The 23,123-nt window shown below is 43.2% G+C and overlaps 2 protein-coding genes across 2 annotated transcripts; both read right to left on the bottom strand.

Annotated features, from left to right (window-relative positions):
* Positions 1 to 4,012: 4,012 nt before the first annotated feature.
* LOC138634099 (tRNA methyltransferase 10 homolog A-like) lies at positions 4,013 to 9,840 on the bottom strand. The gene is made up of 7 exons (XM_069720737.1): positions 9,650 to 9,840; positions 9,086 to 9,281; positions 8,900 to 8,971; positions 8,692 to 8,766; positions 7,587 to 7,736; positions 7,402 to 7,507; positions 4,013 to 5,445 (listed from the first exon to the last, which is right to left on the bottom strand). The coding sequence occupies exons 1-7, from the start codon at positions 9,829 to 9,831 to the stop codon at positions 5,258 to 5,260; spliced, it is 969 nt and encodes a 322-aa protein (XP_069576838.1). The 5' UTR covers positions 9,832 to 9,840; the 3' UTR covers positions 4,013 to 5,257.
* A 2,317-nt stretch (positions 9,841 to 12,157) lies between these two features.
* cunh4orf54 (chromosome unknown C4orf54 homolog) lies at positions 12,158 to 22,396 on the bottom strand. The gene is made up of 2 exons (XM_069720744.1): positions 17,737 to 22,396; positions 12,158 to 15,008 (listed from the first exon to the last, which is right to left on the bottom strand). The coding sequence occupies exon 1, from the start codon at positions 22,206 to 22,208 to the stop codon at positions 17,757 to 17,759; it is 4,452 nt and encodes a 1,483-aa protein (XP_069576845.1). The 5' UTR covers positions 22,209 to 22,396; the 3' UTR covers positions 12,158 to 15,008; positions 17,737 to 17,756.
* Positions 22,397 to 23,123: the final 727 nt, after the last annotated feature.

Raw genomic sequence — 23,123 nt, forward strand, 5'->3', positions numbered from 1 at the left:
CACACACACACGCACACACAAAAAGAAAAGGTGTAGAGATAACAATGGCCTCTGTGCAGACACAAAAGAATTCTGCCTTCAGGATGTCAGATACAGACGCGATAGCACGGAGGGGGGAAAAAACGGAGGAGCAACTGCGTTGCTACAGCAGAGCAACAAAAAAAAAAAGATGCAGCCGTAGGACGCTGCTGATGGCAAGCTGCGTGCGTGTGTGTGCGTGCGTGTGCGTGCGCCGGAGAGAAAGGAGGAAGAGAGCGAGACGGTCGCCTCTCCCTCCACCACCACCACCACCACCACCACCCTTCCTCCACACGACAAGGTGGCTGTGACATTTTCAACTTCCAGCCGGGCGATAAAACATGAAATTATGCAAATTCAAGGGGGTGGAGGGGGGGGGGGGGGGGGGGTCCCTATCTGAAGATACATTTAATAAATAAAGGATGCTTATTGAAAACATCTCCATCATCTAGTTCAGTGACTCTCAGCCAGGGTTTTGCTTGGACGTCAACTGTTCAAGCTTCAACTTGTGTTATTGTGGTTGTTCCCGGTGCAAATCGGTTTTTTTTGTTGGTCCGGGACCCGTGTCCCGACGCCCCACACGCGTCACGTCACAAACGACAGGGAGGCAATTTGGAGAAACAAATGAGCATTTCTATACCCGGTACAGCTACAATCTTCCATTGGACATTTTTGTGGATAAAGCTGGGTTGAAATTATATTTATCTTTAATAAAAAAGATGCCGTTTTGCACAGACAGATCATCTAAATTTAAAAGGGCTATTGCTGGAAACTATACGTTTTACCTTGGCTATACCCGTTACGATCATTGTGAGCCCAATTGAGGTGAAATGTGGGACTCACGATGAACGCTTTAATAGTATAGATGACCTGTAATTTACTTATTCTGAATTGAGACAAAACTGAAGTTATGGTATTTTGCCCTAAAAAGCTCCGAAACTCATAATTGAACCTTAGCGTTACTCTTGGGTGGCATTGCCCTGGAGAAACCTTGGGAGTTACATTTGGCCAGAATATGTTCTTCAACTGACACTTAAAGCAAGTGTTTAGGACTGCTTCCATTCAATTGTGCAATATTGTCAATATTAAGGACATCCCATCTCTTATCTTGAGTCCCACCTACTGTGGATACTTAATATCAGCGTGTCAGGAGTCCGTTTTTTTTTTTTTTTTCCTGTTTTGCCCCCCCCCCATCCCCATCACCTCTCCTCCTGTGTCCCCATGTCTGCTTGTCTGTGGCCACGCCCCTCACCTCCCGTGGCCACGCCCCTCACAGGTCCCAGCAGCTGCAGCCACTCACCCCTGATCACCACCTGTAGGTGTGCTGCATCTCCCTGATCACCTCCCCGGACTACATGTACCCTGGCCCTGCACTCCTCTGGTTGTCGAGTTGCCCTCCCGACTGGAAGCAAGTGGACACGATAGGTGCCACCTTTTTGGTTTGTTTGTTTTTGGGTTTTTTTTTTTGCAATAAAGACTGTATTTTGGAACTGATACCTAAGTCTGTGAGCTTGCATTTGGGTCCTTGTAAACACCTCCGCGTGACGCAGTGTCCCAGTTTCCCCTCTTAAAAGCCTCCAGTTGATCTAAAATGCTGTAGCAAGAAAACGGATGGGATTTAGCAAAACGGATCATAATGATCTTCTCTTCATTGATTTACCATAAAGTCCACTTCGTATTTTTCTGCTTAAATAAAAAAAAAATCTGTTAATGACCAAAGCGCCATAATATTTTTTAAAGAGCTCATTAATTTCCACTCTCGGAGTGAAGGCTTTACTTGTGGTTCGGAGAATTTTCAAAGACTGGGAGGCAGAAACGTCAGCTCTCAGGCTTCTCTTTTGTGGAACCAGCTCCCGGTTTGGGAGGCATATACCTTTTAGGATTAGGCTTTAAACTTTTCTTTTTGATAAAGCCTATAGTTAGGCGTGGCTCAGGTGATCCTGAACCATCCCTTAGTTGTGCTTCTAATGGCCTGTGCTCCTCTACTATACTCTATCTTTAAATCTTTACAGGTGATTATTGACCACGTACGTACAGAGGAAAAGTGGCTATTTGTAGAATGCAAATACAGATTGTATGTACATACTGTATACGAACAGTAGGAGGGGCAGCGCAGTGGTTAGCACTGTCGCCTCACAGCTAGAGGGTTCTGGGTTTAATCCTGGGCCTTTCTGTGTAGAGTTTGCGTGTTCTCGCTATGCCTCAATGGGTTCTCTCCAGGTACTCCGGCTTCCTCCCACCGTCCAAAGACGTGTATGTCAGGTTAATTGGTTCAAAAAAACAAAAAAAAATTGCCCTTAGATGCGAGTGGTCTCCGTTTCTGTTATTGGCCCTGCGACGGACTGACGACCTGTCCAGGGTGAACCCCCCCCCCCCCCGTGACCCTGTTCTGGATAAAGCGGGTATAACGGATGGATGGAGGAGCGGCATATTTACGTCTGGTTGTATGTATACAATGTTACTGATGAGTGTAGGCAATTAAGTTTGCTACTAATAGTGCAGTAACGGCAGTGTAAATAGTGTATGTATGTTTAATGTAATATAACTGAATAGTAGAATTTGGCCTAAAACAGTGCAGTTATGAGTGCAATTGAGTTATTTGAGAAGAGGTGTGGCGTTAAGCGGGGTCACGGCCTCAGGAAAGAAGCTCTACCCTGAGCCTGCTGGTTGCCGGTGACTCCCGGCTTCTGGATCACCTGCCGAATGAAAGGAGGGTGAAGAGTGAGTCCACGGTTAGGGTCGGAAGCATCCGTGGGGATGTTTCTGACACCGCCCAGGCAGGGCCTGTGATAAATGTTCTCAACTTGAGCGCCAGTGACTTGTTGGGCAATTTTCATCACCCGCTGGAGTGCTTTATAGTCTGCTACAGAGAACTTGCCATACCGTACAGAGATGCAGGTTGTGAGTACACTTGACGGTGCAGCGATAAAAAAAACAAAAAAAAAAACAAAGTCCACCGTCCAGCTTTCTTAAGGCTTTGCAGAAAGTAAAGGCGCTGTTGGATCTTTTTTTTTTTTTGACCAGGATGGAGGAGTTTAGGGACAACGTCAGATCATCTGAGATGTGTATGCTAAAGGGGCTTGAAGCCGGAAACACGCTTGCAGCACCATTCATGCGGCTGAGGGCGTGCGCGTGTCTCCTTGCTTGGCCCGAAGTCCACGACGATGTCCTCGGTCTTCTGGGGGTTTAGTGCCAGATTGCTATCAGCATACCGTGCAGCCAGGTACTGAACCTGGGAAGTGGGACCCGGGTCAGAGGAGTAAAAGTGCTGTTGGATCCTCTGCTCGTAGCAGCGTATGGCCTGGGAGATTCCCCATCTTCAGGTTTAACCCCGGCTGAGCTGTGAGCTGGAGGTGAACCTCTCTGTTCATCCAGGGCCGTTGGAACCATTTTTGTTTTGCAAGAACGACACAATGTCCCAGATTCAATTCAGCGACTCAATGGGAACCGTCGTCCGTTATCTTTATACGTTGCAACAAAGCAGTTGTGTTTACGGGAGGACGCGGAGAAGAAACTGTTTTTCAACCACTTTAATTAAAATGTACAACAAAAAGTTGTTTCACCTTTTTTTTTTTTTCTTGTGATAAGCTATGCCCACTTTCATCTATCACTACTTTTTTTTTTTTTTTTTTTTGCCTTAACTGGGACATGACCTCAGATCATAAAAAAAACTGATTTTGTGCAAATCTGTCCAAAAATGAGATATAAACCATTTGTAGCGCCCCTCCCTAGTGGCAAAACATCTTGGGACTTAGACCCATCATGTTGGTTAACATTTGGTTCAGCCAATTTGTATTATTTGGCAGTTAAGAAAAATTTAAATTAAATTAAAAAAATAATAATATTCTAAAACGAGTTAGCATAAATAGGTTTTTGAGAAAATTGAGATATGTCACTAGACATTTTTTTTTTTAAAGCAGAAAACCATTGGAATAAAGAAACGGATGATTTCAGGGATTCAAATGGTGAAAGAATTTTCATTGCGGGCCTAATCGTACATCATCTGATATTTATTACAAATTACCAACGTCTGATGGGACTTCCTGAAATAAAATTCAACAGATGATAATGGGAAGCCAGTGAGCTAATCTAACCACCGAGCCTGAAGCGTGTCAAATTTCTGCACGACCATAAACTGTATTTAGAAGAAAACATGGTTAAGATTTGGCTTTTTTTTTTTTGGGGGGGGGGGGGGGGTTTCCACAGGACCCAGAGGTAAAGCAACGGATATAACATTACACATGGTGTAGAATATGAAGAATTAATGTAACTGCAGTAAACCGTTGTAAAATGCAGTGATTGTTGACTGTAGGGTTGTCCTTAATTGTTCAATAAATATACAAACATACTTTATAGTTAAAAAAAAAAAAATTATTGGTCACGAGGTTTCACAAGTTTTGTTGTGTCCTGCCAAAGCTGCGAGTCTAAAGAAAAAAAGGGGGGGGGGGGGAATCAATGACGTAAAATAACAATAAATACTCAAATTTAATTAAAAAAAATTATAAAATAAACGACATGTATTTGTGAACAATCCACCGACTTTCAAACTGGGAACACTGGGAGTGGGCTCTTGCGGTCCTTTTAACAAAATGAGGAAAAAAAAAACAACAACCCCGAAATATATTTTAAATTCAAATATTGTCCCGGTCGTACCATCATTCTTTAATGTCCTTTAATGGTTTGGTTGCTTTGCTCCTGATGGTCTGATTTCTTGGATGTAGGCGAGGCCGTACTAACCTGCTTTGGGTCCCCAAATACCCTCCACTTCGCAAGGTGGACATATTATTTAGCAATTATTAATTCGTTGTGGATTTTGTTTGTACTAAAAATAAAAGCTTCAAACGAGATTTGAACTCTGCCGACTCCTGAGCAGCTGTGTTTGGTAATTCAGCCCTGAATATAGGAAAAGTACCCAAACATGTGGGCAGCGATAAGAAAAACTATTTCATAACTGAGTGTTTGCATTGAAATATTGAATATTGCATTTGATCAAAGATCGTAGCAAATATGCTCCATCCTTCATTACATGAAAATAATGTATGTTTTTTTTGTTTTTTTAATATATATATATGTATATAGTACCTGTGCTTTTAGATAATTTATGAATTGTATTTCTCCTCTTGACCCATGACTATGTTTCTTCAAATATAACCAAATAGGTAAATCTTAACATGAATTTCCCCCACCCGTCGTTCTCACAGCATCGGTTGTCGGAACTGTTGTCTATTTGTTCAAAGCGCTACGCCCTTTTCTTCGTTTGCTCCGTCGCGTCGGGGTCAGAGTCGGAATCGGAATCTTCCTCCTCTTTTTCCAGGGAGTTTGTTCCATCCTGGTCGACGGCTACTGCTCCTTTTCTCTGAGGCAGGATGGTGAAGAAGGCCTCCTGCCAGTTTCCCTTCTCCAGAAACGCCAGGATGATCTCAAACACTGCGGGAGGGAAAGCGCACTTTCAAAACCATTCGAAGGCAGTGGGACGAAGCCGCATCGTCGCGCAAGGAAAGCCGTAACTTTTCATACATTATAAAACAATGTCTGGTCAGCATTTAATGCTTACACACGTTAACATATTTTTTTTTTTTCTTGATATAAGGATGTAAAATATCTGCAATACCAGACGATGGAAAATCTGGATAGCCTATGCTGTTCCGAGATAACCGAGATATGACGGCTCACCCACTTAATAGTGAAGGTAGTGAAATTACCCTTATGATCCTTGGGTTCATGAAGTTAATCAGCGTATTGCAAAGATGCGATATAATGTTCTATATACAAGTTACACAGATTTGATGTATTTTCCATGGTGTAATGGATTTAAAAAAAATACTTTTTTTTTTTTTAAAGTGCCTTGGCATTGCCCGAACCCTCTTGGCAGGACCTGGACGGTTGACACACACCAGCTGATTATGAACCGAGTGCTTATCACAGGGAGCTTAGGAGGCGGATGAAGACCCAGCTCTTTTATTTATTTATTTATTTTGACTTTATTAATCCCCGAGGGGACATATTTTTTTTTTTCCGCTACAGCAGCATCTGCCATCTAACCTGAGGTGCATGTTTTTTTTGTTTTTTTTTTAATCTTAGAAAACCAACAACCGAGATAGTGTGCGGTATTCACCAGTAGAGGGAGCTAAGAGACAAAGGACGAAATAAGCTATTTTTTTTTTTTAAAGCGCACACACACACACACACACACAAAGTGCCATAATAATGCCAAATGACACTGCAAAGGTCAACTGACTCAACATTACTACTCGTCTTCCCCTACTAAACGCCTCACGACTTCCCGGTACGCTTTGCAATGCCCAAACACCACAGAAGCAAGACACGGCGTTTCGTCGAGTTCGGCACACGACGCGAGATCGTAAATGCTACACGCGACCGCCGCCGCCGCCGCGACCGTTTCCAACAAGCCCCGCTGGCATGGCTCGTGGCTGTATGCTTTAGCAAAGTTCTCTTTGCTCAAAGTCTACGACCGCTGAACAAAATGGGAGAGGTCTACATTCCCGCTGCAAGCAAACGCAACTTGCCTTCATGCGCCAACTAAGTCTTTTCCTTCTCTGCACTCCCAGCTCACCGACTGCCTAACACATCTCTCTGCCTCCTCCTCGCCGTCACCAGCTTCCTTCTTATATAAACAAATTATACATAACATTAAAAAAAAAGAGGTTTTAGGGTTTTCACCCAAATTTTGTTTTGACTCACAAACTCATTCTTGACTCATTTGTAATTTTGCAGAAGACAATATATATATATATATATATAAAGGCAGAAATGAGTACGGCCTATACCAGCGGCTGCAGCTCCGTCTAAGGAACACCAGGATATAAAGCAATTGAATGCGTGACTCGCGGTTGAACTTAAGTCAACAAAATGCATCAACGGGGTCCCGACCCGACTCTTTGCGGCAAACGTTTTCCTCCTCGATCAGCAGCAGAGCAGCGAGCGCAGTTTCTCGAGGTATGTTATTCCGTTATCCCTCCGCCCCCTTCCGCCCTCCGGATCATTACGTTTCATTTAGCTGACGCTTTCGTCCAAAGCGACTTACGACAAATCGCCCGATTTGATTTAACTCGCCCGGCTAACGTTTTTGCCTAAATTGCGGCCGACCGTCAACCTGAAATGACTCGAGGCCACCCTCGTGGACGGTCAATGCGTTTCCAGAAATCGATTCTCATGCGTGTAAACAAGCTGGCGGGGCGCGTATGAATGCGCCAGTAATTTAGGGGAGTCAGCAAGTATCCACGGACGGCGATGTCTCAAGTAAAAAAAAAAAAAAAAACAAAAAACATGTTCCGACTTTGTCGTTATGGTTTTTTTTTGGGAGTCTGAATGGGATTGGAATACAGGCTGAATCCGCCGTATCGGTCTGACGCCGGTCCTTACCGTGGTTAACAGCCAGAACCTTCCGACTGTTCATTTTGACGAAGCTGCTCAGGGGAAGCTGGGCGTGCTCGATCCCCAGCTGCTTTGCCCTCTCGAAGGTAATACCCTGCAAACAAACGCGGACGTGATTAGCTGACCGAATCCAAAGCGCGCGTGTCTTGCAGCAGGTGTGAAGCCGGGCGGACCTTGTGGTGGTTGTGATCCACCAGGCCTCCTATCACGTAGGCCTTCTTCGGGTCCAGCTCCTCCAGCGCGTTGGGCGAGTCCGAGGTCAGGTACACCAGCTCCTCCTTGGCCACGACTTCACTGTAATGCTCCGGTTTAATGGTGACGTCCTGCAACATACGGTGTAGCGTGCGCGCAGTTACACAACCTCCGCGTAGTTAAACGACTGTCGAGCGACAATAAACGCAACATGAAATGAATGCAAAAAATGAACGACGGCGACATTCGTCCCACCGGGGTGCTGAAATTGTCCCCTTTCGGAATCAAAGCCGAAGATCACCTTTCGCGCCTTTTGAATTTCGCTGGCTCGAGTGTGACGTTCAGCTTTCGCGGGGAAATGGGAGGAAGTGGAAAATGTATTTGCCAACTTGATTTGGGAGCCGACACAATAACGCAAGCTCACTGCAGAGCGGCCGTAGCGCCAGCGTAGGCGGGCGTGCTTTTTTTGTTGTCGTTGTCTTCGAGCCCAATTTTAAGGCTGAATTTGTTTCGCATTGGGACGAATTTGTGCCATTAAAAGGCATTCGAAGTATCTATTAGCGGCTCCCGTTTAAAACACACCCACGGAAGCGCAGTCTGCCGTCGCCGTAAACATGATGCCGCGGAAAACGTCAAATGCTGACAACTCGGGAGGCAAGTTACGCAAGTGCGCGCGCGTGCTCGCTGCCATTTTCTAAGCGCTCGTTCGATTTCTGCTAAACGCCTACGCCGATCAGCTCCCGCAAAACGCGCCACGTTTAAAATTCCACCGTCGGGAATGACGCGTTAACGGCGAGATTTCATTTTGTCGGCACGGAGCTTTCGCGAAATTACGTCAGCCCGTGTTCGCGAAGTATTTGCTTCACGCGGCTTCTCTTCGGCAGTTCGCAAAACCTCCTTCGGCCAATCGATTTCACGGCAGCTCCTGTTTAAATTGCTTTCCCTCGCGCGGCGCGGCAGTCGAGCGGCGCTCGCCGTGGAAACGACCACATGTGACTCCGCGGGGGGAGTAAATGGAAAGTGATACTGTCGACCGTTGTAAAATACCGTCAGTGATCATTTTTTGGCAGAGGCCTGACTGCTCACCTTCCAGTTCACCCATCCTTTGTCCTTTTCATCCATGCTCTGCTTCAGCTGTCCTCCCAGGCTTGTTAGATACAACTGCAGAAAGCGAGGGGAGGAAAAGGTCAAACGTCACACCGGCGCTGGATTTTTTTTTTTTTTTTTCTTCTTCTTCTTTTTAAAAGGGCCAACGCTGACATTTGTCGATGTAAGACGTTATCTGCTTCCGGACCTGCACTGGGCGCGAGGCTCGTCTGTTCTCGGCGTAGCACCGCTGGATCTGTTTGTGAAGCTTCCGAACATCCTGAGGAAGCAACAAAATCGTCAGGTGTGAGGGGGGGAAGGAGAAGAGAGCCGGTTTCTTCCCTGAGACGCTTGCCCAAATGGTGGGGGGGCTCGTCCCCTCTGACCGGTTTACCTTGATGAGCATTAGGTCGTCGAAGCTGCAGTCCACCACCAGCCTCAGGGAACTGGGCGTCACCTCTTTGTGTGGACGTTTCCTGGCGCTGTGTCCTTCTCCCTCCTCCTCCTCCTCCCCCTCCCCCTCCTCCCCCCGGTGGCGATGCTGCCGCCTCTGCAGTCGACGCTGCTGCTTCCTCTCCTTTCGTCGCTGCCTGGGGGGGGGGGGGGGGGGGGGGGGGGGGGGGGGGGGGGGGGCACAAACACAAAAGCAGCTGCTGACCGGGGGGGGAGGCACGTGTGAACGCGTTGCTATATGGGTGAGCTGAACCAATTGAGGCCAGTCGGTCTCAGCCTTTCCATTGGGGCTTCATCTGCTTATATAGAGTTTAAATTAATTTGATTTCAAGCTTCTTTTATTTTTTTTTTTTAATTCTCTTTCTTACGGGCAAAAAAAAAATCGCTCACACGAGCAAGAAACCTTCCGCTGACAAGCTCTTTTAATTGAGTTTGACGTGAGGAGAACTGCGGCGTAACGAATAATCACATTTCTGTAAGTGAAATGACCCCCCCCCCTACTCACTTCCGGAAGTCCCTCTCTTCCTCCCACTTCTGCTGCCTCAGGAGCTTCTTCATCCGCCTTTTGGACACGGTTTGGTTTTCTCCCGCAGCCTCCTCCTTCTCCTCCTCCTCCTTCTCCTCCTCCTCCCCGTTTTCATTCCGCCGCCGGGCCCCGGTGTCGCTTCTCACGCCGTCACCCTCCATGTGTAACGGGACGAAGCTGTTTGGACGTTGAACCTCGCCGGCGGCTCTTCACTGAACGCTGCTCGGTGGCATTTAACAGCCAAATCGAGAAGTCTTTACTTTATACTTTCACGACAAAAACGAATGATTTGTTGTTGTTGTTGTTTTTTTTTAAAGTATTGAATAACCGAAGTATATACTACACGCAACCAGAAACAACAAAAATCGAGTTATTACACTCCGCAACTTACGAGCTGCTCCGCGAACCCCTCGCAACTCCACGTTATGTTGTGGCGCGCGTGTGACGTCATTTTTTTAAGCGACAGATGCGTTCGCGTACCGTCAGAAATAGGCAGATGGATTGCGCCTCGCCTGTGAATCGGTTTCACGATTCATCTGCAGCCGGGGGTCGAAGACAAAACAGCTGCAATCCGGTCCGGGCGGTTTTCAACAGCCTTCAGTCTGACCCATCTGAGCGGGAAGTCACAGAAACATTCACGTCCTTGTTAGATCTGATCCCGATCTAATAAAATGTTATCAGATCCAGATGTCAGTTATGCAGTCTCTGATTGTTTATCTAAGGCGAGATACATTTTGTTGGTTTGTGTAAAATCTATGCTTATTTTGAATTTGATGCCAGCGACACATCTCAAAAAAAAAAGTTGGGACAGCACTGTTTTGCATTACCTCTTCTTTTTGCAACACTATGTAAACGTTTGGGAACTGAGGAGACCAGTTTCTGGAGTTTTGGAAGTGGAAAGTTGTCCTGTTATTGCCTAAGATATAATTTTAGCTGCTCAACAGTCCCGGGTCTCCTTTGTCATGTTTTTCATTTCAATAATGCGCCAAAATGTTTTAAATTGGAGACAAGTCTGGACTGCGGGGAGCCAGTTTAGTACCCAGACTCTTCTACTACACAGCCACGCAGTTGAAACGTGTGCAGAATGCAGTTTATCATTGTTTTATTGAAATAAACAAGGCCTTCCCTGAAAGGGACGTTGTCTGGATGGCAGCATATGTTGCTCCAAAACCTGAATATATCATTAAGCATTCATGGTTCCTTCCCAGATGTACAAACTTCTCCCCATTATCACTGCTGAGAGACTCTGTCTCTCTGAAATGATCTTTTTATACCCAATAATGTTACAGATCTGTTGCCAATTAACCTTTTTAGTTGTGAGATGTTCCACCGGGTGTGTTTATTAGCTTTACGAAACTTTTCCAGCCTTTTGTTGACTTTGTCCTAACTTTTTTGAGACGTGTTGCTGCCATCAAATTCAAACAGAGCATATACTTAACATAAAACCATAACATTTCATCCATTTCAATACTTGATATGTTGTCTTTGGTCTATTTGCAATTAAATATGGGTTTATGGGATTTGCATATCATTGGATTCTGTTTTTATTTACATCTTACACAGCGTCCCAACTTTTTCGGAAATGGGGTTGTATTTAACAACATTAAAACATGTGGTAAACGGGATGGAAGAACTCTAAAAATAACATCTGTATGGATGTGAAGCCCTGATAGCCTTCTGATTTAAAGTGAAAGTGATTGTCTTATATTTCTTTCCTCTGTTTTTGATTATTATTGATTATTTTATGTTTTAAATTTATTTATGTAGTTTGAGATGGACAGGTCTGGTCAGCTGATTTATAAACTAAAATGATGCTGACTTGCATGACAATTAATGTAAAGTGGAGGTAGAACCATGAACGGAGATCACAGATTGCCTGCATAGCATTTTAGTCATTTCACCTGTTATTATTAAAACTGGAAGATGTGTACAGGCTGATCTCTGGGTTTGATGATATTTCATTTAGCTCTAGCAGAATGTCTGTGTTTCTGTGATTTCCTGTGAAGACTGAAGGCTCCTGAAAACTGTCCAAAGGACTGCAGCTTTTTGTCTCCACCTCCTGCTGCTGCAGGCTCTGACCACAGGATAAAGTGGGTATGGGTTCATCCATCTATCCATTGATAGATGGATGAACTAGTAGCTATTAGATATTATAATAGATATTGCTGCATTACTGATATAATTGAGTCACTTTGCTGAATTAACTTCATTTGTGCCCTATTAGACTAAATTTTAGGATTTAGCATCTTGGATAAAAATAAAATAAAATTGAGGTTTATTACAACATTTTAAAAGTTTCCCTCTGCGTTTCTTCTGTACTAAAACACAGATGTTTACAAAAAAAATAAGTGAGAATGCATAAATCAGCCTACCAAAGGTGCTGTCAGTGTGAATGAATTCAAACCTCAAAGATACTTATTCCTGAAGTAGGGAGTGAGACATACATGAAACTTTAAATTGAATAAACAGATTATGGAACTTTGTCGATATGTGGTCATGCAACAAGTGATGACAGGAGTCGTATGTTTATTGAATTTTCACAATCCACAAACACATTTCACAGCAGCATCTGATGTGACATACCTTGCAGCATTGCATTTGACAATAATATGTAGACCCGACACTCTACATTTGTTAACCATATCACAATGAAAAACTTGAAATCTGAAGAATATCATGTCCTTGTCAGCCATTATTCTTTTTGCCTTGAAAAAGACACCGAACATTTTTCATTGCTTGTCTTGTGTTCATTCGTGTCGTTGTGCACTCACCACTTTATTTCTGAAGTCTCAAACGTCCTCACCTATTCTCTCCATAACAAAATATAACACATCTTTTATATTCATAATATACATTCACTAGTTCTGAAGCAGGTGGGAGGTCTTAGGGAAGATACTTTTATAAGACTTATAGCATGCTGAATTTGTGAAAGTCAAAATATACTACAATAATATTACTGTCAAAGTTGCAGAAAATACTGGGAAGTTATTTATTTCACCCCCGTTTTATACTATGTGATAGTTTTATTCTATTTATTTTACTTTAACAGCTAGTGTATTAAGTAGGCATTCGTATATTTAAGTAATTGTACCTAGAGTCCATTCACTCAAGTTTTAAAAATTACATACAGACAAACAAACATCAGATAAAGTCCTCACATTAAACAACAATATAGTTGGAACAGAATTAAAAACAACAAAACAAGTTAACCTTGTATGATGTGATCATTCTATTGCTGTAAGTTGTTTGGAGGACTTTAAACAGATGATGTTGTTTCACAAGGTTGCTAGGAGTCACTCAACGATAAAACAACTATGTGTTGTAAAAAACTGCAAACACAAACAATGTATGTTTATCATTGAAGTTACAGTCTTTCAAGACACCACCCCTCCTTTTTTACGGAAGGACACAGGTCTATATCAGAACGCGTCTCGATTGAGCACAACTGACATTTTGTTGATTTCCACATTGGTTTGTTTTTTCTTCCATATAAAATAAGATTTTTCTAATTGACCCTTTAAATTTAGACTCTTCCCAATGAATTTCACAACATCCTACAAACACAGTTTTGATAAAGTTAGCAGAGGGCATCTGTGATGACACAACATTAAAATCCTAAACAGCGACCAAAGATGACCATTTTTCGTGTTTGTTTTTTTTAGTAAAACATCTCAGCAGAAAAAACTAAAACTCATTACACCTTTGCAATATTACCCTATATGGTTCAAGACATGTGCTATTCCTTTACAACAAACACATCAAATCAATCTAAAATAGCTATAACATTTATTATAAAATACTTTTTTTTAGCACAATGGCAACATAATAATATATTTCCAACAGTTTCTTAAAAATGAAAGATGGATGGACTGTCCAGCAGATCCACAGTCTGTGTACTCCTTGGTACAAAACAAACACTCAGTGCCAATACAATGTCGTAGAAAAAAATTATACATATGGAAATTAATGTCAAACTGAGCTCGAAAGTAGATCAGGTTTTGGGTCACACAGTAAAGCTCTGTTTGCTGGACAGAATCCTGCAGCTGTATGATAATCCAACTTTATACATATTTTAGAGGGGTTAAAACGTAAATAAGGTTTTCCATTAAGTACAAAACTGGTGGTGTGGTGACACAAAACTTCACTTAAAAGCGCACTCGTGATTCTTAAATTACACCATTTATGAGTCTCATGCTTTGGAAAGCCAACAGATCCTCTCACAAACACTGTTTTGCAGTGTTTTCTCATGATATTCTCAGGTATATCTGCCAATCACATCGTTATTCTTACAGCCAATCCGTGAGCTGTGACATATAACCGTTGACAATAAAATCAAGCACAGGAGGAGCCAAGAGATGCTAGCTGGGCCTCCTGTCAACACCACAGTCAACTGTGCAGGTACAGTATGTGGATGTTTAGTTTTCACTTGAGTGTCAATTGGAAGCTGTTTGGAAAAATAAAATTCTATTCTTTATATTTCAGTAAGAAGGAAGAAAGATTGGCTGTTTTTATTCGTATGTGATCAAGGAGTTATCTTATCATTGGACACTTCATGAAAATTATTATTGTCATTATTATCATGCATCCTGCCCATTTCAGCTTTCCATACTCTTCACAGATGACTTGAATAATCTGCTATATAGTCCATGTATGACAAGTGCATAACAAAAAATCTCCAAGATGTCTGTGAGCATGTTTATCGCACACATTTCATAGCAATATTATATCAATGAATTTAGCAAAGTTGCTAAACTAATTATGATATTTCCATGCACATAAAAACACAGTGATAAATACATATTTTTGTGCATTTTGAAGCAATAACACACAAGAAACAATAAGAAAGAGTTAATTGGCACGAATATTCGGATATATACTATATAGTGTCAAATTAAATCATGATGGCATAATATAATAATCTATTGGCGTTCAATTGGTCTGACTTTATCTTATCAAATAAATTACAAAATCAACAAAACGATATAATCTGACATTCTCAAAAAAGAGAATTTTAAGAATTACAGTCTGATTTGTTTTGGGGAGGGCTGATTACTGTGCTAGAAAAGTCAGTGCAGCATAGTCTGTAAAGTATTTTTTTTTCAAATTATAGTTGAAACTGGTACACTTTAAAAAAAAAAAATTGCAGTGTAGGGACAGAGCAAAAAATGCATACTTATCAAAGTTAGAAAACATGAAGCAGGATGCAAATTAGCCCTTTTATTTTTTTATCCAAAGGCCTTCAAAAATCATATCCATCAATAAAATAAAAATAAAAACACAAAACAAAAATGTAGAGGTCAAAACATAGCGCAATCCAGCATCCTCTCAGAGCTCAGCCCTGTTGGGGAATCAAGAAATTAAATCAGACAGTGAGTTCTTGTGAACACAACATAAACAGATAAAACAGTAGGGCCTTATTTCTGTCTGCATTGACCCAGCGCAGGTGCATCGCAAGCGGGGGCACGGGGGTGAATGTAGGCGTGGCAAAAATGTTCGGTATTTTGGTGAACACAAGCAGCGCGGTGCAGTGGAGAGAGAATAGATCGTTAAAAGATGTGTCACTCGCGACTTCGGTAAAGGCCAATAAAATCAGCCCCTCTCGTTCCCTTCAAACCACTGCGGTGCACTTTCTAGTAATCCAGTGAGTTGTGCTCACACGGCATTCCCACTGATCAGCAGTCATCTCTGAAAACAGACCCAAGCTCATATCACAGTTTTGGAAATCTTTCTGTTCAGCTCTTAGAACCACAGTCAGTAATATTTTGGGGTTATCACCTCCAGTCTAAAGACCAGACCAAACGGTCCAACCAGGAGATGGAGGCAGCTGCCCCTTGTTGTTTGTCTTCAGTGAACCTTAGGTTCGCAAGCTAAAATGGTGGACTGATCAACAAACCTTCATTGTCATTCTTAGATGTCTAAAAATGCATCTCATATTTGATGTGACTGTGATTTTTGAACACTTTTGGTCTCCAGAAAATTGTAAACCCTTTACAAATCTGTCAATGTACATTTAGATTTTGCTCTTGCAGACATAATCATTGTGACATTATTCAACTTCCATACATTCTGTGGTATTTAGGAGAAAAGACCTGCACGGCAATTCAAGTGATTTATTCATAAACATAACTGCTCGCCTGTATTTTGGTCTCATTCTCAAATATAAAGAGGAACTACAAATGTTAACCCACTGGTGCTGCGGTGTTGCATGCTGTGCTTATTGAACCTTGCTTCTCACTCCCTCTTTCTTTAAATGACTGCTCCTATAAAAAGCCGAGTGACCCTGCTGAGACCTGCCAGCCGGTCTCTTGATGTCCGGCAGCAGCTGAAGCTTTTCCATGCACGTACAGACATGACAAACTCCTGCCATCCGCCTGACCTTTCTGTACACTTAGTCGACACACACACACACACACACACACACACACACACACACACACACACACACACACACACACACACACACACACACACACACACACACACACACACACACACACACACACACACAGAGACACATACACACACATTCAAACACCTTGCCCATAAAGATTCTTACATCAGTAATCCTCTGTGTCTAAACAGTGATATCAGAATTCACAAGTTAAATTGCAAGTGCTATCACCAGCGGAGGTGTTCAGCTGCAAACACTACAATCCCATGATGTCTCTTTCAGTTTTCATGCATGTTATGTATACATAGTATATGACTGATCGCATATGTAGCAGCCTTATCCAACTGATATGATACCAGAACATTCATAAAATGACTGTGACTAAGTTACCTTGAATGTTAAAGAATGCATTGATAAAGGCTATGTAGTCAGAAAGTGGTCAGTTATAGAATAAATAAGACAGTAAAATATGTCTATGTCTACTTTTATACTAAATTTATTTAACGCAGCTCTATGCTGCATAGATGCAATGACACAGAAACGCTCTGTCAGCCCAACAACTCACGACTCTTCTGCTTAATTTTTTGTCATCGGCTAGTTTTAATCAGGTTTGTTTCAGGTTTGTTCCTGTCCATTTCCGGTTTAAGCCCTGTACGGATATGGATACAGATAATGTAGTTGATTTAACAGATACAGATAATGCTGTACTGGCTTGTCCCTAGTTTTTAGCATTTCTTGATCATGTTTATATATGAATTCCTTTTTGCATGGTAGAGTTTTAACCTGCAGCAGATGCAGGTTTTCAGAAGTGTTTCTAAGCCCATACAGTGATTTCCACCAAAGATTTGGGACTGTTTTTAATGTAGTCCCGCTTGATGGCCCAAAGATCGCAGCCACCCAATATTGTTTTTGGCCTTTCCTTTGCATACAGAAATTTCTCTGGATTCTGACTTTTTTTTTTAATGATTTTATTTACTGTAGATGATTAAATCCCCAAATTCTTTGCAATTTTACGTTGAGGAACACTATTCTTAACTGCTGCATTTATGTGCCCATGCAGTCTTTCACACAGTGGAGAACACCTCCCCATTTTCACTGCTGAGAGATTCTGCCTCTCTGGGATGCTCTTTTTATACTTAATCATGTCACTGACCTGTTGTCAGTTAACCTAATTAGTTGTGAGATGTTCAACCAGGTGTTTCTTTTCCAACTTTTTCCAGTCTTTTGTTGACCTTGTCACAACTTTTTTTGAAACGTGTTGCTGCCATCAAAGTCAAAATGAGCAAGTATTTTTTTTTTAAATAAAACAATAACATTTCTCAGTTTCAACACTTGATATTTTGTCTTTGTTCTATTTTGGCTTAGTATGGGTTTACATGATTTGCGAATCATCAAATTCTGTTTTTACTCAATGTCATTACTTTTTTGTAAAAGCTCTCTAGCATTTCAGTAGACACGTGCCCTTCATTTCTTAACAAGGAGTAAAAGGAAAGAAAGTTATCTATGTTTATCTATGCTTCTAATTGGCTTGATAATGTCTTTTGCAACAACAATTTTCTTATTTTTAATTACCAAGAAGAAATCCGAAACACAGTAACAGTAATTCATCCTAATTCATTCAGATGTACTCAAACCTGATGTTGCACATAAACAAGGTCAAGTCAGAGCTACTCACCTGTCCAGGTGACCTGCCATTCATCTGTGTTCCACCACAAAGCTCATGGTTGTCCCATCAAATGAAGGTGGGGCAATGATTCGGGGCCCTTGCTGCGAGGTGATGCTGATGACTGGCTGCTTGATGCTGGAGAAGCCATGCGTTTGCCTGTTGGCAGTGGCCTGTTGTTGTTCACCAAAAGCCACCTGGGGAGACTTTCCAGTGGCCATGTAGAAGGGACTCTCCACGTACATGCCCTCAGTCTGCTGCGAAGAAGCTTTCTCCCCGCTCTCCGGCTCTGACTGCATCGACATCTGCGATTGTATGAGGGTTCGGGCAGGTATCATCGAAGGTGTTGGGATAAAGCCTGGGTAGATCAAGTAGGTGTGCCCATACGGGCCAGGACTGAGGGCCAAAGGTGAGATGGGCATAGGTACAGGTGTCATGGGAGGCTGCGTCATTGGTATATCTACATATTGACCTGTTTCTGGGTCAAAAAGACGCTTGGTAGTCGGCTGCACTGGAGTGTCCACCAGGTAGTAGTTTCCATTGGTGGGATCCAGAAGCATCTTTCTCTGAGTAGTCTGGAAGGGGTCCAAGGTTGGAGCTGGGGTGATTGCTGGGGAGAAGCAGTAGAGCTGTGGCTGATTGGTGGACATGCCTAGTGGCAAGGAGTGGTAGATGGAAGCAGAAGGAATATCTGGTGAACGTGTTTCCATTACAATGCTGGAGCGCTTTGGTGTCTGGCTGTGTTCTTCCTGGGCCCTGATGCAATATTCCACATTTCCTGGAGGAGTGGTGGGGTGTGACTGGGTGGCATACATATACACTGATGTTTTATCAGCTGATGGTAATTGTTTGGTTTTGGTGGGTTGAGACTTTACCGGAATTGTTAGGTAGTTCTCGTTGTCAGCTAATGCATTCGAAAATTCCCGTTCAAATCTTTCCACCTCCTTAAATTCAGCTCCTTCGTTTCCACTTAGACTTGTTGGGCTGATTTTTAATGAGACAGGCAATTTGGTTGACTTAGGGAGAAAGCTTTTGGTGCTAAAAGGTGTTTGTGTGACTGTGTTTAGTTGGGGTGTCCTTGAGGCTGTGGCGGTCTTGAGGCTGGAGCTGAGGCTGAACATGTTTGTGCTCCCTGTGGTGCTAGAGGCTTGCACGAACTTAGTCATTAGCTTGTCATCATGGCTACCAGATGTCTGAAGGGCTTTGTCCTCCCGTCTGAGAATGCTGCTGTCTGTGTTGGAGCACATAGGTACTACTGATGGTGTATTGTCTGTGTTGGGATAGGAATCTCTTCTGACTGCTTTGTAAGTGTTGGATCCTCTTGCTCCTTCCTTCTCAAGTCCTCCTTGCTCCTGGCCAGCTATCAGTGGAAGCATCTGGCTGTCTGCCAGGAGCCGGGGTTTATTCTTCCTTTTCCATTCATTTTTTTCAAACACATAGAGCTGCTCCATGGTTTTCACAGCAGCCTGGAGTTTTTCCAAAGCCCCCTGGTTTGCTATCTTTGACTCTGGTTTCTTATCTGTAATATCGGATATTTTTTCATGCCTCTTTGAAGCTATTCTGCTCTCAATTCTTAATCCCACACTCCCCTCTGTGCAATTATTTGAAGTACCTATGGGTGCTCGGCCTGCTGCTCTTTGTGGTGAAGCACATTTAGCGCCCTCTGGAGACAATCTGTCTATATCAAACGGTTCCCATTTATTTAACTCCAGATTTCCAGATTGCTTTCCGTTGCTATTAGTATTCACAGACTGACATTTTATCACTATAGGGGACACAGAATTGGTATTTCGATAGGGAATTTGCGTCTTTTGCTCTGCATGGATGTCAGCAGAGGCAAAGTTCGATTTGTTTTCGTTGTTATCCAAAGAAACAAAGTGATAGGAACTTTTAACCAGTTTGCGCACGTCTCTCACTTGGTGAATGGGCGTTTGCAACTTTCCCTTATTATCTCTAATGTCTCTAACCATGAAATGCGGTACTTTATCTGAAGACTCACCCTTTAAAGCTGCAGCCAGCGCTTGACATGTGGAGTCATCTGTTCTGATGAGACGGGCTGCATGACAGCCTGTTGAAGGAGCGCGCAGTTTGGAGACGCCAGAGGGCTCTGTTTTATTGTCACTTACGGTCCTTAAATTAATTTTAAGTTCCGGAGATTTAGATGTCGCGACACTCCTGGGGTCTGCGATGTATAAGGTGTTGTCAGGGCGCAGTTTTATCCCACCTCCATCGCCACATGAAGAATAATTCCTGTTCTGCAGCTGCTGCCCAACTTCTCCATCACTGGACAGCAGTTGGATACTTTGAAATGAACTTTGAACTTTAAAATGAGACATTTTAGTCAGTTTGCTGCTGGCCGCTGAGTACTGATCCCCCTGGTTGGCTGAAGGCAGCTTCTCCTCCGGAGTTTTATCGTTTTTATGATCCTTTTGAAACTCTAGCTCCTCGTCCTTCCAGCATCTGAACGCGCTATTTTGGCTGCGAAGCAGCGTGCTTTTGCACGCTTCCAATGCGCCTTTTTTAGTATCGATTTCAGCTTCATTTGCCTGCTCCAAATTAGTTTCTGGTGCGGGTGCGGACGTATCTTGTCTCCGACAGTCACCCTTGGTATCACATGAGCCGCTGCCCACAATATCCCCTAATTCATCCACGCACATTATGGCGTATTCAGAGCTACTCACGGAAAACTTGGGGCTCTGTCTGTGCAGCTCTTTGTTCCCTTTCCCCCCGTGGCTGTCTTCCTCCTGATGCACAAAGCACAGAGAGGGCGTCTGATGCGGCTCACTGATCTCCCCTCTTTCCATCTTGCGCTCCTGCTCGAACTGAATCTTCTTAGAAATGACATTTTTGATCAGGCTTGAAGCGAATATGGCTTTCTTATGTGTATCTTCCATGGTTTTAGTGGGCGAATTGCTTGCCCCTCTCCTCCTGCCGCTTAGCAAACTGTTGGTAACTTCATCTGTGGAACGTGATCCTGCGGCGTTTTGTGCAAAGCTTGTGCGTCTTTCTCCCCCAGACATTCCCGATTTGACATTGCAACGAAAATTCAGAGTCTCCGTGAGCCGTATCACCCCGCTGTGGCCCTGACCAAATTTCCCCATCAGCTCTATTTTCTTTGTAGATGAAGATGCACTGTGAGGATTGCCATTCAGAGTGAAGATCTTGCCGGTGGGCGGTTTGATGTTTGCCAGTGCAACGCCCTTATAACATCTATTGTCTATGTTTTTGGCTAATTCAAATGAAGCCATTGAGTTTTGATGGGAAACAACACTTTGGTCCAATCCCTGTGACATATTCATGTTGCCATATTTCAGGTCGACAAACGTGGACCACCTGTTTACCCCTAGCTCTGATGCAGAGGACTCACTGGAGGTGCTGAAATTTATAGCATTAAAGTAAGGGTAGGCCAGGCTCTTGAAGGTTCTGGCTGTCAGGTTGCGCACCTCCTTGTCAGCGTCATCGAGCTCGCTGACAGCGCTGGACGTACCACTAGAATAATCGGTGACCTCTTTTCCCCTCAATTTGCCGCCAAAGTGTAGGCGTCCGGGCGCGGCTATGAAACACTTAGTCCTGTCACACAACGTCTCCGCCTTCCCATCAACTCCCCTAAACACGTAGCGACTCAGGTCTCCAGAGCGCCTGGTATGAGAAAGAATATTTTCCTGTTCTTGGATGTTGCTAGGGTCATTTATAGCTCGGGAAGTGGTTTTGATTGACAGGTGGATCTGTCCGGCACTGTTGCCACTGCACTGCTGCTGCTGTGACACACTCTCATCTGAGTTGGTAAACTTGACCGCGTCGTAGAGATCACTTTCAAGCAGAGTGCTGACTGTCGCTGGGGCACCCTGTGAGCGAGGCTGGCGGCCGCCCTCCCTCTCCATCAAAGCTCCATCACCGTCAAAAGAAGCATAATCGACAAATGAGCATACCTGGTTGTTATCCTCAATGTCCCAGGGGGTGGAGGAGCCCTCCCCATCATAGTCCCCCTCATGATCAGACAGCTCCGAGAGCAGAATCTCGTGTGTTGTAATGTAATGGGACTCGTCCTCCGTTACGCACGGCATGGAGTAATCACAAAGCACCAAACGAACACCATCCTCCTCATCATAATCATCCGATTCACTTCTCTCGCTCAGATTACTATCTCCCGTGTGTGATTCCTCATCTGGCTGTGGGTTTTTGTTGTCTTCTCTTTTGGACACCTTCGGCTGCATCTGGGTTTGAATCGCCGACTCCTGGTTTGGCTCCGTTGCGCACAGAGTCCCAGTGCCATTGTTGTTAATAATGCCAGGGATTTGTTCACTCTCACCAAAGCGACAGTTTTTCTTTGATTTTGCTTCACCGGTCTTCACGTCCACTAAGTCCATATCGACGTATTTGCTTTCGTCTTGCCTCTCTGGAACTTCCTCTGCCGCTTTTGTGAGCAGGTCTTTGACCTGCCGGCATGTCGCCGATGTTTCCACATAGCTTCGCTCTGTCTTCATAGCTGGAGGAGCAGATATGTACTTAAGTTTGGTGTCACAGCAAAAACAGAGATGGAGCCCTCGGGATTCATCCGTCCTTCATACAGAGATGGTGCTGCACTCCGTGTCCGGTCATACAGACTCCAATGACACCGAAGCGGTCCTTACATTCCAGCTCATCGCATATGAAACCTACAGCCGAGTATCTAAAAACGATCAGAGGCATTACTAACTACTGTCTAGGCCACATGGTTCTAAAGTTGGTTTTCGCGACTAATAGGGGTCGTTGAGACTCCCTTGCAAAATGACATGAGAGGATGTCCCATCATCTCGAGAGTTTCTCTTAGCTGACCTTAATTTTCAGTTATCAGGTGCTCAGGAACAGCTTTTGTGACATCACAACTAATTTGGGAGTCAATCATTATTCAATATGCAATTAACATATTCATAGATTCTGCATTTTGCAGTGAAGGAAAAGGTATTGATGTATTTACATTGTAATTGCATGTCAGGGAGAAACTACAGCCGTATAGGCTACAGTACTGCTAAAGTTATGCAATGTATGCAATAAAAAAATGCATCTTAGGCAGTTAAATATTTTTTAAAAAAACATCATGACTGAGGTCCTTGAATCTACTGAACAAAGGCGAAACTGTCAATTAACTTACAAAGGTGCTGATAACCATTAATGTCACTGTAAAAATCATATAATTTTGAGACCATTTAGAACCTATATAATAAAGTCATATAATAATGAACCCTCATTTTTATGAGAGTTTTGTCAGAATCAAATCATCTTCTATCCCCATGTAAATCTGTACCTTCAAAGTCTTATCAGATTTTTTTTTTTGTCCCAACACACTTTATCAAATGTGGACTCAGTGAAGTTTAATGAATGTGCATACAAAAAAAGAAGAATTACAGCAACAAACAAAT

Source organism: Brachyistius frenatus, unplaced genomic scaffold (assembly GCF_029030835.1).
Source record: "Brachyistius frenatus isolate BFR_SWC_R1_liver_20210118 unplaced genomic scaffold, ASM2903083v1 Contig_248, whole genome shotgun sequence".
NCBI classification, from domain to species: Eukaryota; Metazoa; Chordata; class Actinopteri; family Embiotocidae; genus Brachyistius; species Brachyistius frenatus.

Coding starts and splice junctions, on each gene's coding strand:
- LOC138634099 (XM_069720737.1), bottom strand. CDS start 9,831: ATGGAGGGTGACGGCGTGAGAAGCGACACCGGGGCCCGGCGGCGGAAT. Junction 8,972..9,085: donor ACGACCTAATGCTCATCAAG/GTAAACCGGTCA, acceptor TTGCTTCCTCAG/GATGTTCGGAAGCTTCACAA. Junction 7,508..7,586: donor TGGATCACAACCACCACAAG/GTCCGCCCGGCT, acceptor GTTTGTTTGCAG/GGTATTACCTTCGAGAGGGC.
- cunh4orf54 (XM_069720744.1), bottom strand. CDS start 22,208: ATGAAGACAGAGCGAAGCTATGTGGAAACATCGGCGACATGCCGGCAG.